This window comes from Podarcis bocagei (genome assembly GCF_964188305.1).
Source record: "Podarcis bocagei genome assembly, chromosome: 8".
Lineage (NCBI taxonomy): Eukaryota > Metazoa > Chordata > Lepidosauria > Squamata > Lacertidae > Podarcis > Podarcis bocagei.
Genome location: NC_138133.1, coordinates 11,532,564 through 11,557,456, shown reverse-complemented (window position 1 = coordinate 11,557,456; position 24,893 = coordinate 11,532,564). Strand labels below are relative to the sequence as shown.

At 43.8% G+C, this 24,893-nt stretch overlaps 1 protein-coding gene across 1 annotated transcript in view; it reads left to right on the top strand.

Annotated features, from left to right (window-relative positions):
* GABBR2 (gamma-aminobutyric acid type B receptor subunit 2) overlaps positions 1-24,893 on the top strand; it is a 305,888-nt gene that overhangs the window by 138,260 nt on the left and 142,735 nt on the right. The window contains exon 8 of the mRNA XM_081206236.1: positions 19,793-19,853. Coding sequence (XP_081062362.1) covers positions 19,793-19,853 — 61 coding nt within the window. The remainder of the gene's footprint in view (positions 1-19,792; positions 19,854-24,893) is intronic.

Sequence of the window (24,893 nt, the reverse complement as noted above, 5' to 3'; positions counted from 1 at the left end):
GCACCACTTTAGCTAATGGGGCCTCCTGCTGCTGCCGTGCCGCCGGAGCACAATTTCTGTTCTCATTCCTGAAGCAAAGTTCTTAACCTGAAGCACTATTTTTGGGTTAGTGGAGTCTGAAACCTGAAGCGTATGTAACCTGAAGCGTATGTAACCTGAGGTACCACTGTATTAAATAGTTTGAGGGTGGTGGTTCACTCACTTTGATGGTATTATAAACTATTTGAGGTGTGTGGGATGTTAGGGGAGGAGTAGTACTTCTGGTGGGGGTTCATGTTGTGCTCCTTCTGGGGTAGTTTTTCCACCTTTGGTCCCCACCCTGCACCCAGCTCTCATTCGTAGAAGCTGTCAGCATGTGATACAGCTTTGACAGGCCGGCTAAACCAGGTGAAGGTAGACCACGGGTCTCAAATCCTCAGTGAGTTAGGGACTACTCTTGCCAATGGTATTTTGCACGATATCAGACACCTTGGGCATGCACAAAATCCACATCTACAGAACAGTTGAATGAGTTCGATGTAAAAACGATGATTAAAAAAAATTCATCTGGGAAATCAACTGTAACCAGCATCACCACCACACCGCCAGAAGTCAAATCCCCAGCGGTGGTATAGCTGGGTTTTCCTGAAAGTAGTGGTTTTCAACACTGAAGGTCGCTGGTCCCACCAATGGAAATTCTAATGAGAAAGTGGCCTTTAGCAGGAGGCTCAGAAGGACAGGGAGGAGAGAAGAGGATATGTCTGCAGCTTTGGGAAAACCCTGGAGAAACCTACCCATGAGCAGTTTGGAAACTGGCACATATATATCTTATGTTTTTCTATGCATCAGGCAGTGGAACATGGTGAAGAGTTCCTGGACACAGGGGAATTAGTATTGTTTGGTCTTCTTAAAATACAACTGCAATTCCCACATGCTTCCCAGATCATTTGTCTTTGGTTCCAAATCTTGCAGTCAAGAATGCAAAAATTCATTTTTTTCCACCCATAGGCCAGCTCTGGGACCATGATTCTGTCATTTGATGGGGGAAGGACTGCGATTAAAATATATTGTAAAAATTAATCCCCTTCATCGCACAACTTTCTCCTGCTATATTTAATGTGGTATCACCTCATTTCCAAATAATAGTGTCAAGAAGTATCACAACTCAGTTTACTTTTCAAGTTATGCTATGCTTGAAAATATCAATTTATACTCTGAAAGATATTGTATTTAATTTTTTTTGCAGTGAAAGAATTTATGGAAGCAGTTTTTGGTAGAACTTTTGTTTTTCATTGTCACCCTAGTTTACATTGTTCTTGGTTTTTCTCTCTCTTTTCCTGTTCAGGCTCTGATCTGGGTCACTAACTACTTTTATAGATCAAATGTGCATGTAATATCATCTTCCGGATCAGAGACCTTTATGCTTCAGGTTTTTTCCGTCGTTTCTGTTTCCTGTTCTCCCCCTTGCTCCTTAAACACCTAAGTATCATTTTGCGGTTTCAAATCTGCATTTGGTTTTTTGTTCCCAGGCATCATTTGGGAGCTCAAAAAACAAGTCAGGTTTCTTGTGACCTTCTTCTCAGTTCAATGATTTCTTCTTCTCAATGATTTTCCATGCTGGTTGTGCCAACATTATTCAATACCATCCTGTTCTTAGCAACATTACATTTTGTGATTTGTCCTTTTTATTGTTGTTCTTGTTGGCACCTGTCTATCTCGACAGTGGCGTAGCGTGGGGGGTGCAGGGGGGCCCGGCCGCACCGGGTGCAACATCTGGGGGTTAGGGGGCGCAAATCCATGGGTTAGGGTGCGCAAATCCACGGGTTAGGGGGCGCAAATTACTTGCCTTGCCCCGGGTGCTGACAACCCATGCTACGCCACTGTATCTCTAGAGACAATGGAGTGCACTTCCAGGGGTGGAGTCTAACCGCTGGAGAATCATAGCACCTTCTGTGGCTGCAGTGACTGGTAACTCATAACTGCTGCCTCCCACATTGTTTTGGCTGCATTAGCAAAATGTGACCTCTGAGAGCCAGTGTGGTGTAGTGGTTAAGAGCGGTAGACTCGTAATCTGGGGAACCGGGTTCGCGTCTCCGCTCCTCCACATCCTCTGAAGTCTCTCAGCCCCACTCACCTCACAGAGTGTTTGTTGTGGGGGAGGAAGGGAAAGGAGAATGGTAGCCGCTTTGAGACTCCTTCGGGTAGTGATAAAGCGGGATATAAAATCCAAACTCTTCTTCTTCTTCTTCTTCTGAGGCAAATGCCTGGGCTGTGTGTAGGGGGTCTGCCCAGATGACAAGACCCCCCTATCGGCCTTGCTGATGTGGTTCAAAGGAAAACCTTTCTCATGAAGGCAGTGGAGGTTTAGGATCAGAGTTGCGCTCTCCTAGATGGGCTACCTTTCCAGGTAGACGAGCCCCATCTGCCCCTCACTTCCCTCTACAGCACATGCAGAAACAGCCTTCTTGCCCATTGGACCCACTATTGGTCTCATCCACTCAGTCTGCCAGAGCCTTTCTTTGCATGCAGGTGAAGTCCTTGAGAGCCAGTGTGGTGTAGTGGTTAAGAGTGATAGACTCATAATCTGGGGAACCGGGTTCGCGTCTCCGCTCCTCCACATGCAGCTGCTGGGTGACCTTGGGCCAGTCACACTTCTCTGAAGTCTCTCAGCCCCACTCACCTCACAGAGTGTTTGTTGTGGGCGACGAAGGGGAAGGAGAATGTTATCTGCTTTGAGACTCCTTCGGGTAGTATCAAATCCAAACTCCTCCTCCTCCTCCTCCTCCTCTTCTTCTTCTTCTTCTTCTTCTTCTTCTTCTTCTTCTTCTTCTTAACTCACTGAGGGTTTAAGGCCCATCAGCTGCCCTTACCTGATGTAGCCAACCAGCCAAAACCATTTCCTGGGCGTGTGGCCGCTTTTGCATTCTGACAGCTTCTAGGAGCCACAGGTGAGAGCTGAGTTCAGGGTGAGGACCAAAGGTGGACAGACTACCCAAGAAGCATCATATGTCCCCCACCACCCCTGTCCTTTTTGATGCATAATTTAATTCGGATTTCAGAATCTGCCCCCCCCCACTTCACTGTTGTGCATATTTGTGTTGCATGCATGTGTGCATGCTTGAAATAGATTGGCATTATCTGTAATAATTTTCATTTTTAAGAGTATTACAGGAATTATTTGGGCCTGGTTTTCGTATATTTATCGATTTCACCCATACAAATAACAGAATTTAAAACATAAATAATATTCTGAGCACAACTGAAATAAAAACTCACTTCCAAAGATTATTATAGTAAAGGTAAAGGGACCCCTGACCATTAGGTCCAGTCATGGCTGACTCTGGGGTTGCGGCGCTCATCTCGCTTTATTGGCCGAGGGAGCCGGTGTACAGCTTCCGGGTCATGTGGCCAGCATGACTAAGCCGCTTCTGGCGAACCATAGCAGCACATGGAAATGCCTTTTACCTTCCCGCCGGAGCAGTGCCTATTTATCTACTTGCACTTTGACGCGCTTTCGAACTGCTAGGTTGGCAGGAGCAGGGACCGAGCAACGGGAGCTCACCCCGTCGCGGGGATTCGAACCGTGACCTTCTGATTGGCAAGTCCTAGGCTCTGTGGTTTAACCCACAGCGCCATTATTAGGCACAGCAAAAACAACACAATAATTACTCTCTGCAAAGTACAGTGGAAACATGATAAATGCCACTGTTCTTCTAGATGTTATTACAGCAAAAATAAGCAATGGGTTCCACAAAGTAGCATACTGAGATGGTGGCATCACAACACCCGTTTTCTTCTTCACATTTATTACAAAATCAAACCATTCTGATTCAAAACTATCTCTCTTTTTTAGACCCCGCCCCAAGCCAATTTTATTTGTCAACTTTTCCACGAAAAGGTTTAATAAGCTTTAAAAAAATACAGCTGTATACCCAGGAGTCAGTGCACTTGCTGCTCGTTCTCTTATCCTGGCTTTTGTTATGAACAATGGCATTTAACATTTCTGCATCCCGGCCAAATTAGTATTCCTTTTCAGTCAGAGGTTGCAGAAATCTTTTAAAGTTAAAAATACCAATTTTCCCCATAAGGCACAATCAAATCACGATCCTTACCTTTATTGATAAACTCTGGATGAGAAGTCAGCGGGGCTAGCAGTGAAATACCAGACATTAAAGTTCCCTTTCTATCTTTCCAAATTATTAACACAAACTTATGTTTCAAATAAGGCATTTCCCATATTGCATATATTTGTGCTGATAGTTGCAACTCATTTGCAGTTGGGGGTTGGGGAATGCATGCATAGCCATCAAAATTCTGGAAGAAGAGATGCTGTGATGGGCCCATTGGGGATATTAGATGCAGGAGGAAATATACGAGCCTGTAACATTGCATACCGTTATCAGTTCATTTTATTTGTACAGATCTTAAAGGTTATTTTTTTTGGGGGGGGGAACATTCTTTTTTTAGATATAATTTTTATTAGTTTTTTTAACATATCATTTTCAACAGTAATTAAACATACTTTTACATCTTATTCAAATTTTTGACTTCCATCAATCCTGTCTGCAAATTTTCCAATCTAATCTCTCAGTATACATTTCTTATCTTCCCTATTACATTTCAAACTCATAACCAATATCTCTATCTTTTTCTACTTTGTAACACTTCGTATATTTCTCTTTACAAAACTTCTTGTAGTCCTACTAGCATAATTTGTTGATTACAGTTGCTCTTCAAATAATTCATATACTTCTTCTTATCTTCTGTAAATCTCTGGTCCCGCAGGTTTCGAATCCTTCCTGTCATTTTGTCCAATTCTGCATAGTCCATTAATTTCGTCTGCAATTCTTCTTTCATCAGAATTTCTTCTTGTTTCCATTTCTGGGCTGGGAGGGGGGGGCATTCTTAATTTTCCTCTTTTGAAATTAGTCCAGCAAGTAGGAACTGCTGCAGCAACACTCTGGTAATGCTATAAATCCAGAATAGGAATAGTCCATGATGCAATTCTTTCTTAAAAGGCCTTGTACCAGTTACTGGGAGAGATGATGGTTTGCCTGATCACCTGCAGGACAACTCATGGTTGCACTCATGGCCTGTTATGTGTGTACCTAACTAGTGTGTGAACAAGTTATTAGATCCAGCTTTTACTTACTTTATTTTTTAAAACTTATTTTTTTATTAAAGATTTCTTGGTTTACAGAAGTATGTGCAGTGTCTCTTTTTTCAAGTTACATTTTCTACAGATCAGTTTCATTTGTTGAGACATTAGTGTTACATTAGGAAGTATTTTACTTAAAGTATGTGTGGGGTTTTGTGTCAGTGTCACTTGTGCTATTCGCTTGTGTTCCTTTGGTGGTGAGAGAGGTTGGGGTTGGCCCAGGGTGTGGTTGTTTGTGATTGGCTGTGGTGAACTTCGTTTTCGTGTGTGAGTGGGGTGGGTGGGTGTTTTTTGATCAGGTTAGCCATATTGATTTGTATGCTGTTGGTGGATTCTTGTCATTGTCTTGTTGGGCTGTGTTTGTGATAAAGGGGAGCCATACCGGGGTGAAGGCTTCTTCTTCCATTTGTACCCATGTCAGTTTCAGTTTATTGGTTAGTTTTTCTAATAAGGCTGTTTCCCATACTATTTGGTACCATGAGTCCATGCTTACTCCTGAAAGGTCTCTCCAGTGTCTGGCTATGATGTTTCTGGCTGCTGAGAGTAGGTAGGTTATGAGCTCTTTATGATGTGAGTAGATTTTCCAGCAATTCTCAGGGCTTACAACAGAGTATGTGTAGTTCTCTACATAACATGATATTGACTATCCATACGCTTAATTCTATAGTTCGGGAGTTGCATCCTTGAAATCTCCCCCTGGCACCCTATGAAGTCTCTGAGCCCCCACCACACTTCCCTGTTGTTCATGAAGTGGTAAGGGTTGTTACCCTTTTCTCCCTTGAAAAGTACACAGAAACAAAGGAGAAAGCCAATTCCCATTCATTTTTCAAGGCTCAGATTAATTCTTCTAAATTATGTGCCCATGCAGGCACACTTTCTGTCTCTGGGAGGGGACTACTTTAGGGAAGGAAGGAGTGGAGTGGCCAGAAAGGGTGGTTCTGATGGCACTCAAAAATTCATATGTGCCCATGGGTTTAAAAAGGTTTACCTAAGATGCCACAACATTCTGTCTTCCAGAATTAAGTACTTACCTCGGAGGTCCGTACTTAACCTGAAACTGTTCTTAACCTGAAGCACCACTTTAGTTAATGGGGGCCTCCCACTGCTGCCGCGCCGCCGGAGCACGATTTCTGTTCTCATCCTGAAACAAAGTTCTTAACCTGAAGCACTATTTTTGGGTTAGTAGAGTATGTAACCTGAAGCGTATGTAACCTGAAGCGTATGTAACCCGAGGTACCACTGTATCTGTACATCACAGGTCTGATTTTCATCTTAAATTGGAGGGTAATGTTCAGGACACAGTTTTCACTAGAAAATCATTTTGGATTGTATTCCGATTCTAATTTTTTTTGAAGGGCATAATATTTTCTGATGAATGCATGTGTCGTGGATACCACTGATCCGTTTTTATTCTGCGGAAAGGAAGTTCCCAACCATTTAGAATTTTTTTTTGGGGGGGGACGACGACCCATTAGAATCATTATAAGCTATTATAGCACCATCAGTGTACATGGCACTTTCGAGAAAAACATCACTGCCATCCCCACAAAAACCAGCTCTGATGAGCTAACAAATTTCAACTGTAGGAAAGAAAACATAGAAGGAAATGAGAGATTAAGGCTGGTCTCTAAGGGGACAAGCCATAGCCTTCATAGAGGAGGAAGGGTTTTGTTGTGAAGGCAATTGAAGGAAGAGAGAAAAATTGCTCCAAGTAAGTGTTCTGGAAGAGAGCACTGGGAAAAGGAAGGCATAGCATGCAGGAGGCTTGAGGACAATAAAGAGTAGTAGAACTGGAACACGGTGGGCAGTCATGGAAAAAGTAATCTTCCACTAGTGAATTGATGTTGCTGTCACGTCATCACTTGGCTGATCTCGCCATGGTTTTGTACAAATTCTACTCACTTTGTATTCTTGTACAGTTCCTTCTCCATTCCAAGGAAAGCTGCCCCTTCATATTATCAAGAGAAGGAAAAGCAGTGTCTTGACTAATCATCTAAAATTAACTACATAGTACGGAGCTGTCTCTTTAATGTAGCAAACGAAGGCATAATGAGATCTGCTGTTGGAACTAGACAAATTTCAAACTGGAACAGGCCACACATTATTCATGGTGAGGGCTATTAGTCATTCGAGCAACGTATCTTGGGACCTGATGATGGTTGAGAAATGAGTAATCAATGGATCTTAGGCCTAATTCTCAATGAGGTAGTAGATAGGTAGCCGTGTTGGTCTGCCATAGTCAAAATAAAAAAATTCCTTCTAGTAGCACCTTAAAGACCAACTAAGTTAGTTCTTGGTATGAGCTTTCGTGTGCATGCACGAAAGATACCAATTCAGATCTGAAGAAGTGTGCATGCACACGAAAGCTCATACCAAGAACTAACTTAGTTGGTCTTTAAGGTGCTACTAGAAGGATTTTTTTTTATTTTCTCAATGAGGTAGTAAACCTGTATCTATGCTGCGCAACTTCCGTTTGCAGGTGGCGGCTGGCAGGAATGAATGCTCTTCCATGCAAAATAATTCCCCACATATGTCAACTAGAATGCCAAAGGCCAGGATTCCCATCTAACCTTTCTTTTGACATGCAAGCTTTATCTGTGTAGATTTTTATTTTTATTTTGTATGGAGAAGCATTGAACTTGCAGGTAGTACAATCTGAGGGTAGTGCAGCCAAAAGATAGCTCGGTGAGAACTAGGCGACATTTTAAAAGCTTTATTCTGGATTATCTAGAAATGATGGGACTCCGTTGATGAGAACAGAGAGTGTCGTGGGTGAATTGGCTCATAGGGACACAGGACATTTTCTGCAGAGCATATTAGGGCCATTTGACTTCAGGAGAACATGTTTGTGCCACTCCCTTTGCTCCAGCAAATTCTTTTTTTTTTGGGGGGGGGTGTAAAAATTTATACCCTGCCCTTCAGTTCTAATTAACATTTCCAGGAGAGCTTACAACAAGCAATGCAAAATTTCCAAGAATATAATGCAGCAGATGAGTTAGTTTTAGATGGTTAATAAAAACACTGCTTTTCCTTCTCTTGATTATCTGAAGGGACATAATCAAATCAATAACGTTAACAAGGGTTAAAAGGAAATCTTGTCCCAGTTCAGTCATTCCCCCTACCACCACCTCCGCCAATAATCTGGGGTACCATGTAAATGACAGCGATGTTGTGGCATTTAGTGTTCTTGTCAGAGAAGCATTAGGGTTGCGGCTTCTTTTTTGTCCTGATCAGTGGGTGCCACGCTGTAACTGTGACTCATGCTTTCCTTTCTGGCTTAGGACATGTGGTCAGGGCCTGCAGAGCACACGCTGCAAAAGGCACTCTATTTGTAGAAAATATAATGCACAAGGAGCTGAAAGCATGCATGCAAAGACAATTAACATTTTAGTTTACCTGTTTAAAAACACGATGACACTATGGCTGAGAACAGGCATGCAACAGAATGAAGTAGTGTAGCCTTGAGCTGATAGAATCGACTGCAGGTCAGGAGTGCCATTTTTTAATGCTCTCATGTAAACAATATTATTATTATTTTAAAAAACATTCCTTCAAATAGAAAATCAACACATCAGGGAGTTTACATACTGATTTTCTCCCTGCTGTGCTAGTTAGCTGCTTGCAGAAAGTTATTTTTACTTGTATTTGTACCTAGAGAAGCATCTAAATAATCCCTCACCCGCAGTTTGAAACCCTCTTTTCCACTTCCAAATTCTGCTGCCTTCTTCTGCGGCATCTGCCTCTAGTCTTAGATGCCATGCTGTATCCTGAGAGTAGGCTAACCTTCCAATGGATGCTCACAACCTGATTTTGCATGTTCACAATTCCATTCCATTCTGATATCTCCCGAGAGTGCCTTTCAGGTTGTTTCGCTCTACCACACCTGATCCAGTTTCTCTACACTTCAAGCTCTTCTTGCCTTTATTTTTGAGAAAAGCGTGCTCATGGAGTAATGTATTTTTGTTTCCTTCTGGTGATGTTTGTGTGGATATTAGGAATATAGGAAGCTGTTTTTTTTATCAAGTCAGCCTCTTTGGTCCACCTGTATTGTTTACAATGACTGGCTGTCCAGGTTTTTGGACATAGTCTTGTCCCATCTCTACCTGGGTGTGCTGGGAACTGAATCAAAGCTGCATTCTCTGTCACTGAGCTACAGACTCCCCCTAAAAGATTCTACAGGCTGCCAAGTTTACTGAGAGTTAGGCAGGTGGCCAATTAATAACAATAATAGAATGGTAGTGTTGCAATACTACAATGCTACCTGCAATAAATGGGACGCGGGTGGCGCTGTGGGTAAAACCTCAGCGCCTAGGACTTGCTGATCGCATGGTCGGCGGTTCGAATCCCCGCGGTGGGGTGCGCTCCCGTCGTTCGGTCCCAGCGCCTGCCAACCCAGCAGTTCGAAAGCACCCCCGGGTGCAAGTAGATAAATAGGGACCGCTTACCAGTGGGAAGGTAAACGGCATTCCGTGTGCTGTGCTGGCTCGCCAGATGCAGCTTGTCACGCTGGCCACGTGACCCGGAAGTGTCTGCGGACAGCGCTGGCTCCCGGCCTATAGAGTGAGATGAGCGCACAACCCTAGAGTCTAGCAAGACTGGCCCGTACGGGCAGAGGTACCTTTACCTTTACCTTTTACCTGCAATAAAGGAATATCTTCTTTCTTTGGCGATCACTTGTAGCCGAGTAAGATTGTCTTCCATAAACACGGTTTTAACAACGGGTCCATAAGTGATTGTGGAGGCTGATACTGGATCCACACATCCTTTCACAGTGGGGACATTGGTTTCTGGGCGGGAGTTGATCACGGTGTAGATTTGCCAAGTGTGCCTTCCTCTTAGCACGTTTCTCCCTTGCGTCCTGAGTTTGAGTGTCTTCAAAGCCCATGACACCTTTGGTAAAGGCTGTTCTCCAACTGGAGCGCTTGCAGGCCAGTGTTTCCCAGTTGTCAGTGTTTATCCTACATTTTTTTTAGATTTCCCTTGAGACAGTCTTTAAACCTCTTTTGTTGACCACCGGCATTACGCTTTCCATTTTAAAGTTTGGAATAGAGTAGTTCCTTTGGAAGATGATCCCACTCGCTGGATCATCACCTTGTCGTGGTGAGTGGGCTTGCATGTTCCTCTGACCCTTGTGAGCGAAAGGAATATGCAAGGAATATGCAACTGCCCCGTACAGGGATCGAACCTGCAACTTTGGGGTTATCAGCACCAGACTCTAACCAGCTGGTGCTGCGATGCATTCTAGTCCCTGCACACAAAGTAGTATATAGTAGTGGGGTGACAGAGGCACAACTTGGACAAGGATAGGCAGTAGGTGTGCAATATTGGCAGTTATAAATGCAACGTCTTATTATTTTTTTGGAATAATTAATCCCTTCTCCCCGTGGCACACCCCTACCCCGCAAGGTGGTAGATGAATCAGCTAGATATGAAAGCAGGAGCCCAAGCAGAGTGGTAGCTTTGAAGTTCGTGTTGGACCTTTGCCTGCAGTATAGTAAATTGTGGTGGCAGGGGAGGAGGAAACTGGAAGCATGACTCTCACCTTGCCAAATTTTGCCAAAGTCTGAGGATAATACAGGGAGGAAAGCACATAACTGGAGGACTACACTAGGTGCACAACTGATTATTTCTAGCACTAGGAAAGGTCCGTGGTGCTTAGGTATAGTTTACTTAAATGTTTCTCTTAACTAAAATTGTCTCTGGGGTCATTTCCACATTTGGGTCTGGTCCAGTTTTGCACACTGTCCCCATGGTGTCTGCATCGAAGGGCTATTTCCCCATTTAATCCACAGAACATTCAGTAAGTGGGAAAATCCCACAGAAATAGGGGGGGAAAGGGTGTCATTTTGATGAGGGACAGTGTTATATGGATGCTGCAAACACACACAAAAACGTTTCATGCGTGAGCCGCACCCAAGCACTCAATAAACTGCCAGGTTTAAGCCCACTCCCCCTGGTTATTTAGCAAGTTATGATGCAGAATGCACACTTTCCGACTTTTTAATTTTCTTCTATACACAACTAGAAGCCTCCTTTAAGGGTGGGAAATGACTTATACAAAATCCGAGAGACTGTACACTTTTGTGGCGTGTGCTTTAATGAAATGGAAAGGCATGTCACAGGCATACTACCCCTCCTCGCCCCCACCAATTGAGGCATGCCGCAGCCTTGGGGCCTTGTCGCAGCTGTTAATCCAGCTTGTGATATGCATTTCACTTCTGCAAAGAGACATGCCAGGAAATACTGCAGCTCTAATTGCACAGTGTTAGAGTGCATGGAACATATTATATTTATTGGGTTATAGTTCTTCCTTGATATTAATAGTCAAAAACAGGGCTGACAAATGGAGGCAAGCGCTGAGATAATAAAACCTCTTACTAGTATTGACGCCATCCTGCTGACTGCCACAGTGCTTTTCCAGGAACACGTAACAGCTCAATTCAGCTAGCCCCAGAATTCATCACTTGTTGAGGAATAATGATAATAGGATACTGTAGAAAACATGATTGTGCTTATTGTCTTTTATTCAAGCTAGAGCCTTGTCTCTCATGTGTAGGGTTGTTGTTGTTGTTGTTGTTTAGTCGTATAGTCGTCTCCGACTCTTTGTGACCCCATGGACCAGAGCACGCCAGGCACTCCTGTCTTCCACTGCCTCCTGCAGTTTGGTCAAACTCATGTTGGTAGCTTCGAGAACACTGTCCAACCATCTCGTCCTCTGTCGTCCCCTTCTCCTTGTGCCTTCCATCTTTCCCAACATCAGGGTCTTTTCCAGGGAGTTTTCTCTTCTCATGAGGTGGCCAAGGTATTGGAGCCTCAGCTTCACGATCTGTCCTTCCAGTGAGCACTCAGGGCTGATTTCCTTCAGAATGGAGAGGTTTGATCTTCTTGCAGTCCATGGGACTCTCAAGAGTTTCCTCCAGCACCAAATGTGTAGGGTTAATGTGGCTTTAAAATGTAAAATGAAAAAGGTTCACTAAATCACAGGGCAGGTAGTTAGCTAATTGATATAGTTAATGTGATAAAATCGTTGAGAAGGTGAATCAATTAAATGGTCAGGTATTCCAAGTGGGGGAGGGAATGGCTCTCAGAGGTAGTCCCAGATGCACCAGAATCACCAACCAACCCAAGGACATAGTGTTGCTCTCCTCTGTCATGAGTCCCGTGGCAATGCCTTTGAGAAAGTGGTCGGCTGTGGAAGTGGAATGGGAGGAGATGGAGGAGAGTTGGAACTGAACGACCTATGTATGGGTTATTATTGCAGGGCCATTGTGTTTTCGCTGGTCTGAGTCTACCCACCACCCAACATTTCCATATCACCCCATGTTTTCTTACCCTTCACCCATTTCCCACTCAGTTACCGTTTCATAGGCTATTTGCACTCCCTGCCTTACTCATGAGGTTTTCTTTTTAAAATGGTCATAGATTCATGGACTGCCCAGAACAAGTCATTTTTGTTGTCTTCATTTCCTCATCTGCATCTGGCGATAATGTAGTGACCTTGTTCGCAGGAGCTTTAGGAGGAGAAACAACGTTTTGTTTTTTTGTTTTTTTTAAAGGAGATGGCCTACTTGGTTTGGGGGGTGGTGTTTTGTTTTGTTTTTTACAGATTTTTTACCGTTTAGTTTTTTCTCTTTTCTTGCTGTGAGGAAGCAGGATAGGGAATTGAGGTACAGGGATGGAAGACCAAATGATATGATGAGGTCCTGTTAGACTTGCACCAGGAAGGACTGGATTCCAGTATGAATTTTGCTCATCGTTTGGCCTTGGGCAAATCTCTTGCCTTGGTTCCCCATGGGTAGATGAAGATAATAGTTGCCTTGGTAGATCAGGCTATGACAGTATTTTGTTTTTGACAGTGGCTACTTAGATGCCTCCTACAAGGAAGCCACAATGGTGGAGGCTGAAATATTAGAAACAGGCAGATCTTTCATTTATATGCTATGGCTAATGGCCGTGGATAAACATACCCTCCATAAATTTGTCTAACAATTTTTCAGCAGCTGCCTACATTTAAAAAAAAATCTACAATCACATTTTGTAGTCATGAATTACGTGTAAATTATGAGCTGCATGAAGTAATAGCTCTTTTCATCAGACCTAAAGTTCTCAGTCCCAACTTCATTGGGTATTTTGGGTAGTATAAGTGACGGAGAACATTTTCATTCACAATATTCATGCCCCTTGTTTTCCTCTGGAAGCTGGAAAACTTCACTAGGGAAAATGCTCCCACTCCGTGATTATTTTTGTTGACCTTTTCCATATTCATTGCAGCCATTTTGAGATTGGAATAATCTAGTGATGGGGTGTTTTGAGGCTAAAACTGTTGAAGATTTGGAGGCAAATTGTTAAACATAATTTCATGTCACACCTTTATCTTTTCATTGCTGTATCTCATTTTCTTACTTGTTTATTTTAGTAAGCAGTGTTTAGTATTTGTACAGAACAGCAGCCTATAAAAGTTAAAAGATAAAGCACACAAACAGAGGTCAGCTCAGGAGGTTTCTGCTGACAGGGACCTCCTTCCTGTTCTTTTGATGCATTTTATGTGATGTATATATTATTCAGAGGCCTCTAATATGCGGTCAATATCAGTCTCTGATTGGTGATTGGTATCGTTACTCCTGTCTGTAAAATCAGCCCAGTATTGATTGATTGATTGATTGATTGATTTCAACTTATTCACTGCCCTATACCTGGAGGTCTCAGGGTGGTTCACAACAAGACCACAACATATAAAATCACACCAAAAGCAGTAACCCAGTAACTCCCCCCGCTCAAGCCACATTCTAAAAGGGTGTTGGATGTCAATAAGATCAACCAAAAGGTAAAGGTAAAGGGACCCCTGACCATTAGGTCCAGTCGTTGCCGACTCTGGGGTTGCGGCGCTCATCTTGCTTTATTGGCCGAGGGAGCCGGCGTACAGCTTCCAGGTCATGTGGCCAGCATGACTAAGCTGCTTCTGGCGAACCAGAATAGCGCACGGAAACGCCATTTACCTTCCCGCTGTTTATCTACTTGCACTTTGACGTGCTTTTGAACTGCTAGGTTGGCAGGAGCAGGAACCGAGCAATGGGAGCTCACCAAAGGCCTGGTTAAAAAGGAACGCTTTTGCCTGGTGCCTAAAGGTGTATAATGAAGGTGCCAGGCGAACTTCCCTGGGGAAAGCATTCCATAGATGGGGAGTCACTGCAGAGAAGGCCCATTTCTTGTGTTGCCACCCTCCGGACCTCTCAAGGAGGAGGCACACGAAGAAGGGCCTCAGATGATGAACACATCATCTGGGGAGAGGCGGTCCTTGAGATATTGCGGTCCATTATAATAAGGCTTGCATTCTTAGGGCCAAACACACAGTTCCCACACTGTTGTTTATTGTGAATACAAGGGGGCAGTTTGCAGAGGAGAATTGGTGGGTGCAGGAATGGGTAAGCAGCCCATTCAGGCTCACTGGTTACCCTCTGCATTGGAGACATGGAGGTAAGGGAATTCCACCCTTGCTTCATAATGTATAGTTCCACCCTTACTGACATTGTTGGGAGCTCATACAGAGATGAATACTCAGACAAATGACTGCATTCTCCTTTGTGGCTGCACGGTTTTATAAAGAGAGGAGAGTTTTCCAGGTTGCAACTTGACAAACTCATTCATTTGCTTAAAAAGAAGATACAGTGGTACCTCGGGTTACATACGCTTCAGGTTACATACGCTTCAGGTTACAGACTCCGCTAACCCAGAAATAGCACCTCGGGTTAAGAACTTTGCTTCAGGATGAGAACAGAAATTGCGTGGCGGCGGCATGGCAGCAGCGGGAGGCCTCATTAGCTAAAGTGGTGCTTCAGGTTAAGAACAGTTTCAGGTTAAGAATGAATCTCTGGAATGAATTAAGTACGTAACCAGAGGTACCACTGTAATGAGTGGGTGTGGGCATTGTACAACTATATCAGTTCATCTGTGTTGGAGGAAATCACAGATATGCCACTAACTCTCTTGAAACCTATATATAAAAAAATCTTCATAGATTTAAAATTGACAGAGAGAAATAATGTTTCATTCAGCACACAAGTCACCACATTTTTCGTTATTTTGCAAACGATAGTAGCATAAATGGATTCAGAAGAGGATCGTATTAAATTAACGAAGCACAGGTCCATCAATACTGATCAGCTGAGATGCATTAACTGTTAACATGGGGGTGCATCTCTGTTCTTAAGGTGTCTCCACTCGCCGGTTCTCTTATTTTCTGGAAACTGAGAGCAAACTACGGGAGGCGCATTGACTTGTAATTGTTTAATGGCTTCTTGAGTGTTGCCAGCCTGACTCCCAGGCTCATGCTGAGAAGCAGCCCTGAGAAAGTGGCTCATCGTGGAATTAAGCGTAAGATTGCAGCTTTTCATGCCCCTGCATGATGACCCATATCTGCGCAATTGCAAAACTACAAAGACACAGGAGCTTTGACTTACTTCGCGGTTACCCTGTGTAAGGTCCTTTTCTGAGGAATACTAGGAGAGTAAAAAAGAAGAGCAAGTTGTTGTTTTTTTAATCCCTCCACAGATCTCTTATGCGGACCATTGCCCTGGTCCTATCAGCCGCCGCCAGTGTGGTAGAGTGAGAGTGGGAAATATTTGGCATTGTTCACTTAATTAAATACGTTTTGATTAGTCATCACTATTAAGAGCACACAGAGTTCCTATTAGTGTTCTTTAGACATAGGCGACATTTTTTCCCGTGGTTCGTTTGGAATATGACGATGAAATGTGATCTAATTTGAACAGTAATTGTTTGCGTTAGATGTTGTACCAGTACGAATTATCTTTTGTGAATAAGAGTACAAAGTGGGACAGAATCTCTGTGAGCTTCTTACGACCTTGGTTCTCTCTAGAACTGAATGTTGTCAGATTTCTGCTGCATAATAAAAAGCATTATAAATGCTTGTTGTACACCCAGTGCCAGGGATGGAAATTTATCTCTTTCCCCATCTCCCCTTTTTTGCACATTGAGATAAGTAGACCAGAGGAAACATCTCATTAGCTACATCAATTCTGCTCCATTATAGAAATACTTTGCATTAAAAACCTGACAGTACCAAATTATCGAAGGCTTTTCACCAAAGCCTGACTAAACGTCTTTCCTTCTGCAGTGTTGGATGGCAGGTTGAGAGGAGTTCCCTACCAGGACAGACTTTGCTCGTGTGCTCAAGACATCGATTCCATAAAACATATTTTGTTGCACTGTGCAAAATATGAGCAAGCCAGGGTTGAACTGATACTACCCTTGCTGGTACCTTTCCCGGGAAAATCAGAGGCTCACTATGTCAGGTTCCTATTGGAAGACCGGACAAATGCTAGAACATTAGCAGTGGCCAAGTTTTTATCGGTGGTTGCAAGAACCAGTGATCCCTATATTCTGAACGAAATGCTTGTTTAACCTGGAGGTAGGCTGTATGAATTGTGTATTGCTTTGTAATGATTTGTTGGGTCTCTGGACCAAAATAAAGGTTGTTGATGATGAAATACTTTGCACCAGGGCTTTTTCTTCAGCCGGAACTCACCAAAACTCAGTTCTGGCACCTCTCAGGTGGGCCCCATCGCCATTCTAAGAGAACAAGGGAGGTGTTCATTCTGAGTTCTGGAACCTCTTTTTTCTAGAAAAATAGCACTGCTTTGCACACAGCTAAAGAACTGTGGCCTATCTGGACTGGCACAGAGGAAAAAAGGAAGTAAAAATGGGAAGATAAATAAAGTGATACCCATATTAACTTTCCATCACTCTAAGAGGCACGGTATACCTCTAGTTCCAGTCCTGGTTGCTCCTGCTATTAAGGTGGGATGCATTTTATAAACAAATAAATACATTTCCTGGTGTTTGTGGATGTGGGCTTTTGCTCTGGCATACAGTACTGTCGTTGTCACACTGCAGAAAGCAAAAGTTATTTCTATATTATTAGCAGACATGAGAAAATGTATATCTAAAGCTACTTCAGGAAATAATAATGAAGAATTTCTAGGATGTTGTCTTTCAGAAGTTGTTGTGATTGCTTTTACATTTGCTGAGGACCTTATGTAAGACTCACCCATTCCCATTCCCCTCCCCGCTATACCCCAGACTGGCGTAGCACAGTGGCTAAAAAACAGAGCTACAAATCAGTGGCGTAGCATGGGTTGTCAGCACCCGGGGCAAGGCAAGTAATTTGCGCCCCCTAACCCGTGGATTTGCGCCCCCTAACCCTAACCCCCAGATGTTGAGCCCGGTGCGGCCGGCCCCCCCTGCACCCCCCACGCTACGTCACTGCTACAAATCAGGAAGTCCCTGAATCTTGCATCTGACATGATTTTACTATGTAGCCTTACGCAAGCCACTCTTTCAGACTATCCTCTGCCCCTCCCCACCTGATGAACCAGTGTGTTGCAGTGGTTAGAGCATGGGTAGGCAAACTAAGGCCCGGGGGCCAGATCTGGCCCAATCGCCTTCTAAATCCAGCCTGCGGACAGTCCAGGAATCAGCGTGTTTTTACATGAGTAGAATGTGTCCTTTTATTTAAAATGCATCTCTGGATTATTTTGGGGGCATAGGAATTTGTTCATTCCTCCCCCCCCCCCCCAAAAAAAATAGTCTGGCTCCCACAAGGTCTGAGGGACAGTGGACCGGCTCCCTGATGAAAACGTTTGCTGACCTCTGGGTTAGAGTCTTGGGAGATCAGAGTTCAGATCCCCACTTGATTTACCTTGGAACCTGTGCCTGCACTAAATCAAGTGACAAGGCTGTTTGTTTGTTTGTTTGTTTGTTTGTTTGTTTATGTTGCGGGTGGCGCTGTGGTCTAAACCACTGAGCCTAGGGCTTGCCGATCGGAAGGTCGGTGGTTCAAATCCCCTCAACGGGGTGAGCTCCCATTGCTCGGTCCCTGCTCCTGCCAACCTAGCAGTTCTAAAGCACACCAAAGTGCAAGTAGATAAATAGGTATCGCTCCAGCGGGAAGGTAAGCGGCGTTTCCTTGCGCTGCTCTGGTTTTGCCAGAAGCGGCTTAGTCATGCTGCCCACATGACCCGGAAGCTGTATGCCGGCTCCCTCGGCCAATAAAGCGAGATGAGCGCCACAACCCCAGAGTCGTTCATGACTGGACTTAACTGGATTTAACCTTTTTTAGGTTACTTTATGATCTCAGTTTAGCAGCCAGTGGCTCTTTTGTTAGGAAAAGTTAACAGCTATGGTCCCACGAGAGGCTTAAGCCCTTAAGTACAACCAAACCCTAAGCACTGTCACTATACTCTGCTGCCACTCTGGTTAGCTTTGAATCTGGAGCAGAATGCTGCTTCACTCAGGGCTGCTTCAAACATTCATGTCTGTCCTTTGATGTGTACAGCACTGGGTGATGGTCCCCTTGCACAGAAGAGCTATATTAGAGCTAACACTTCAATGTTAGTCAGTGCTTCCCAATGGAGGCAGTTCACACATCCAGCTGCCATCCATCAAGTGTTGAACCACCAACCAAAGGATGAGAAACCCAGTGAGATAATACATGTATGGACTAGTTTCTCCCAAAATTCACATTAAGGAGGTGGCTTTCAGTAGCAATGACCCCACACTAGAATACTTTGCATTATGAAGAATGGAAGATACAACTTTTGTAATTACTCAATAGCTATGACTTGGATCTCAGGTGTTTTCTCTGTGTATGTAAAAGGGTGGTGCTTGGCAATGCCCCCCTGCCAATATATACCTACACCAGCAGCTGTTGGCAGGGTGGCGTTCTCTGGCTGTCCCATTTCCTTCATTACAGGGAGGGGTGAGGCAGTGGCGAGGTCAGTGTGGTGCAAACACGCTGGCAGGAGAGCATGGTTAGCTCCATTGGTGCTTTTGCACTATGCTGACTTTGCTGCTGTATCACACACACACCTACCACCCTGTAAGCAGCAGTAACAAAGGTGGCAGTCAGTCAGGTGAGCACCGCTGCCCTCCCCTGCTGACTGCTCCTGCCTCACACCGTTCCCAAGTTTGTGTGTTTTCAGTTCTGCTTCCTGTATGTGGAGTTTGTTGACTGCTTCCTTATTTAACACAGGCACAAGCTTAATTGGCTGGGGCATGTACCAAAAGAAATCTCCACAGTTATTCACACCCAAGTACATTTCCTGTGCTTATGTCTTATATATTGGATGGGTCTGCCTATATTGAGGCTTTCAGCTTAACTATGTGCAATCTACACCTTTCTTTTCTGTGTTTCCTTGCCTGCAATGGAATTGATAAAATAATTGACTCCCTGTGTCTATATGTGACCTTTAAGTTAATTGCTTGTCAGCCCTGCAAGAATGCAACATTTATTTATATAGATAGTGCCTGTGATTTGGGTGGGGGGTGGGCGGTTGATCTATCTATCTTTGCAGTGATAGACTTGGCTTTGGGCAGCTATTCAGCATAAAAAGACCAATGGTCTTCGCCAGCAGTTGCCCCTATATCATCATTATTGCATAACTGCTCCAGCACAGCCTTGCACAAGTGTCAGGTTACTTTATAAAATGGGTTCTGTAAGTGTAATTCTCTTTAGTTCATCAAGGTCTCTGATTTCCAAGTGGGTTTTTAATAAGAAAAGTCCAGATTGGATAGTTGATCTCATTGTCATTTAGAGTGAACTGTAGCTTTATAAGGTTGTCTATTTACTTTATTTAGGGTCAAGTTATGTTCAGAAATGGAGAGAGGATGGGGACAATCAAATTTACACAGTTCCAAGGTAGGTGACAGATATTTATTTATCCATTTGCATTTATATTATTACGGTTTGTAAAGCATGCGAATATGAGATGCATTTGTCCTAATAGCCACTTTGCACTGTATAGTAGGTTGAAAGGAAATTAACTGAATATGTGGTAATAAAACGTGGCAGAATGCCCAGAAATAATGGGTTCTCCTTTTTGTCAGTGGGGCGGGGGAATGCATTGTGTGAAAAACTCTCTACTTTGAGGCTGGCCTTCTTTGCTTACAAAAATACATGGCATCCTACATGTGATCTGCCATACAGATTGGATAAGTGTGCTGAAAATGTATTTTATAGAAATAACATGTGCTAACCTCTTGTCCCGCCTGAAAAGTGAGACATATTTAGAACTTAGAAAATGAGAACAGCTGTTCTAATAAGACAATTTCTACTGGCTTACTTAAATATATTTTGAAACCTAATCATTGATGAGGAATTACAACAGTGCAGTGACTTGGGTTAGTTCCAGGCGTACAGCTTAACTCCTCCCTTATAGAGAGGGTTTTCATGCTCCAAACTTGATCAGCCAGCTTCCTCATGTCTTCCCTATTAAGCTTTATATTCCTTGAAACATTTCATAACATTTGGATTACTGTGGGGAAAAACACTTTTTGTTACATTCTCACAACATGTTTAAAAGATTGTACTGAAGGGTTTTTTATGATCAGATCATTAGGGCTGTCAGTTGATTACATAACCTTTAGTTGCCTGAGAACACAATCCTATGCATACACACTTCCCTCTGAAAGAAAATATCAAAGGCCAAACAAAACAAAACTTAGACCCATTGCAATTGGGCTTCAATTGGGATGTGGAACTATGTGCTTGTCCTCACTTCTGCCTAGAAACATGGGTCTGAGGGGTTTTCCCCTTTCCTGCTCCTTTCTGTTTAGTGACAGATAGGAACAAATGGCAACCTGGAGAAAACCTGAATTGCTGTCTCCTCTGATTAAGCACCAAAGAATGGTTTTCCCCAGGGGGAAGCAGCAGGCAAGACGAAGTATGGATAACCCCTGAGAGTGTTTTGATGCAGGGAGTGTGGCTCTACTAGTTCTCTTGGAGTTCTCAGTGGTTTTCAGTACCATCTGCCATGGTTTCCTTCTTGATTTCCTGGCTGGGTTGGGCCTTGTGGAAATTGTATTTCGGGGGATCTGGTCTTGTATGTTGGACTGTGTCCAGAAAGTGGTTCTGAGTTCTGCTGTTTGACACCAGAGGCTTGGCTTGTGGTATGCAACAGGGTTCTGTCCTGTCCCCAGTGCTGTTTAACATCCACACAATATATACTGGGAGGTAGCATTCAGAGTTTTGGAGTTAAGAGCTGCCAGTATGCTGATGACGTTTGGCTCTGTTGCTCCTTGTGCAAAGATCAAAGTTGATAGCCTTGAATGTTGTCGGGTGGGCTGGATGAGAGTGAATAAGATGAGAATAAATCCAGGCATGGCAGGTTTGGTGTTGTCTTGGGAACTGAGATTCAGCATGTTCTGGAAGTGGCTGCATTGCCCCGGAAATAAATGAAATAGCTTAGGTGTGTTTCTTGATCCAGGTTGTGGCAGTGGCAAGGTGTGTTTCTGCAGTTACATTTGGTGCACCAGTTGTGATCTTTCCCAAGTAAATCTTCTCCATGTTACCCACAACACACTCCACACAGGCCTACCCTTGAGGAGCAACCACAAACTTCAGTTGGTGCAAAATGCAACAGCTGGGCTGCTAACCAGTGCATGATATCAGGGTAATGCATCGCTGATACTGAAAGATCCCTATTTTCCTCTCTCTGCTCAGTTCAGAGATCTCATATGAGGAGCAGGTCTAAGAGGAGGATCAGTCAGGAAGCAAAACATCTAGTATACATATAATCTTCAGTCGGAAGCAATTGTTTTCAAATCTATTGACTGCCCCTCTTTCATGGAAATCTGCAGTTGTGCTCATGGCATCCCCGTGAATTTCTGCTGCACTTGCTGTTCCCTGGATCATGGCCAAAGGCTATGATTTAATTGAGTCCCACATCACAGTCTGCACTTCTCAGCTATCAGAAAATGGAAATACTTGCACTCACAGATCCACCATGTCTTTTAAAGGTGACAATGGTATATAATTGCATGCACGCTTCATTGTTAAGTTTGTGGTTGGTTAGAAGTTACTGTATTTTACTTAGGCCTTTCTGACATCAGTAGGCTTTGCAAATTCCTTTTTTTTAATGATGGCAATTTGAAAATCCTTCTTTGCTGGAATGTGAATGGCTTGGCTGGGGTGGAGAGAATTTCATACGGCACGTGCCTGGTAGGAACAATTTTAAGTACTGTACTTGCTTCCTACCATTGTATCTCTGCTACCTATTATCTGTTTCTAGTGGGACTTTGTCACAAAGATGTGGTTGTTGCAGTTCCATTGCAATTTCACGTGTAACAAAATGTATAGTTCAGCTTTTGCTTTCTAAATGAAATCTTTTGAAAAAGCTTACATTGTTTGAAATCTTTGGAGCTCACTTAGCTTCTTTGCTAGTATATCCACCATGTTAAAATCTGCACCAAGACGTTCATTCCTCCCTCTTTTTACATCGCTAACAATTTCTTCCTTGAAGCTTTTTTTTAAAGCCAGTTTTCCTTCTGGGCCTACAGCCAAGTTGATAGGGATGTATGAAAATATTGTGAATGGGCTTTGATTAGTGCTAGTTAAAACCCAAAAGATTTGGAAGAGTTTTATGTAGATTCTGCCTGGAGGAAATTGAGTACTATTTCTGTGCATGGAAAATAATTAGGTAGAAAGGATGGGTGACTGTTTCACACGTACATGAATATGCACTTGTTTTCTTTACAAGTGACTGGCAGCTCAGTATGTGAAGCCACTCCATTTAAAAACAATGCCATTGAGGTGACATGAAAGTTCGTTTTGCAGTGCTAAATCAGTGATAGCAAATGCCCCAAGACACTGCTCGTCATTGTGAACTATCCCTTAATTGCTCCATCTTTTTCACTAGCTCTAGGTATATGTAGTTTGCAGATCAGGAAAAAAAGCATGAGTTGTTATTCAGATGATTTGGATAAACTTGATTTTATTCCAGCTACAGTGGATGCTCGGGTTGCGAACGTGGTCTGTGCGGGATGCACGTTCGCAACCCGCAGCGCCGTGTCTGCACATGTGTGGGTTGCGATTCAGTGCTTCTGCGCATGTGCAAAGCACGATTTAGCGCTTCTGCACATGCACGACCCCCGAAACCCGGAAGTAACCCGTTCCAGTACTTCTGAGTTTCTGCAGGTCCATAACCCGAAAAAAACACAACCTGAAGCGTCTGTAACCCGAGGTATGACTGTAATTGAAAAATTTGTACAGACATGATATAGCTTGCTTTTGTTAGTTATTTTCTCCTTTTTACATCTCTCATTGCTTCCCTACAATAAATGCCTCCAAGGCACTCACTGGCTCAAATACTTATGCTGGGTTTTGTTTTTTTCTTTAGCAAGTTGGAAAACAGGAGAAAAATCTGTTCATTTCCCTGAGTTCTTCCATCTTTACATATTGATCACAATCCAGCACAAAGTTAGAAATGCATAAGCTCTTTGAAATAAATTGAATTAAGTGTTCATTTGTGCTGAATTGTGGCTAATGTACTAAAGCTCACTCCAGTTTATGCCTTCACAATGTAAGTACAACATACTGCCTTTACTACATTATAATAAATATATAGGACAAAAACCAAAAGACATGTACTGCCCACTGATTTGAGTAGGGCTTTTAGCATGCTTAACTTTCTCTGCACTTTCCTTCAGACTTCATGTCATGTGAAAACTCTTTCTGTATTGTGCTACCTGCTGAAGGCATGACTGTCATGGAACCCTCCGAGTTGCAAAGCATTCTGGAAGTTGTTATTAATTAAATTTATTAAGTTTATGTACCTCCCTTCATCCAAGGATCACAGGGGGGTTTACAATATAAAAACACAAAAATACATAACATAATAACAAACAAAACACACACACACACACAGCCACACAGCTTAAGGCCACAAATTGTTTAATTAGCCATAGACCTGGGAGAAGAGCAATGCTTTTGCCTGGCTGGGGAGCAGGGACGCGGACTTAGAAAAAATATTGGGGGGGCCCGGGAAAGCTCATGAATAATAAATAAGCTCATGAATATGCAAATAAAGTGGCTCCGGCCCTAAATAGGGCAAGCCACGCCCCCCAGCCAGCCGATTGGCTGGCTGGGAGGTGTGGCCAGTCGGGATTCCCCTGTTCTCGCGGGATTTCCGGCCGGGGCTCTCCGATTAGGGCGCGGCTGGCTGGCTGGCGAAGGAGCAGGTGGGGAGGAGGCGGGGGACGGCGGCGGCGCTCTGCTGGAAGGGCGCCCGCCCGAGATTATTGGGGGGGCTGAGCCCCCCCCAAAAAAATTTTGAGGGGGCTCGAGCCCCCTCAAGCCCCATGGAGTCGGCGCCTATGCTGGGGAGAGCATTCCACAAATGGGGAACCACTGCATAAAATGCCTGTTTGTATGTTGCCACCCTCTGGGCTTCTCATGGAGGGGGGACACAAAGAAGGGCCTCAGATGATGACATCTGGGTCTATTCATATGGGGAGAGGTGGTCCTTGAGGAATTGCAGTCTATATTGAGTTATATAGAATACAGTCACAGTTGACCCTGTGGCAAACTGGGCCTCCTAGGTTTATTTTTTGAGATGTGGGAAATCATACTATGCGCCCAACATTTCCCTACAATCAGGGCCGTCTTAAGCATATGCGGTGCCAGGGTGCAAAGTTGTTGACCTTTTTTTAGGGCGCGCATGGCAGAGCTGGCCTGGCCAGCCACCTCAGCAGCAACAGAGGAGCCCGAGGCGGCAGTGGCAGCAAGCAGAGCCCAGCACAACAACAGTCGAGCTGTGCTGGTCCGAAGGGTTAACCGTGCGGCGAGGTCTGGGTCCAGTCCGAGGTCAAGGGTGCGGTATGGAGGCTGTCCGTCAAAGCTGAAGCTGGGTCCAAGGCAGGGAGTTGGGTGAGGTCAGGAGCTCCGACAGAAAAGCAGGAC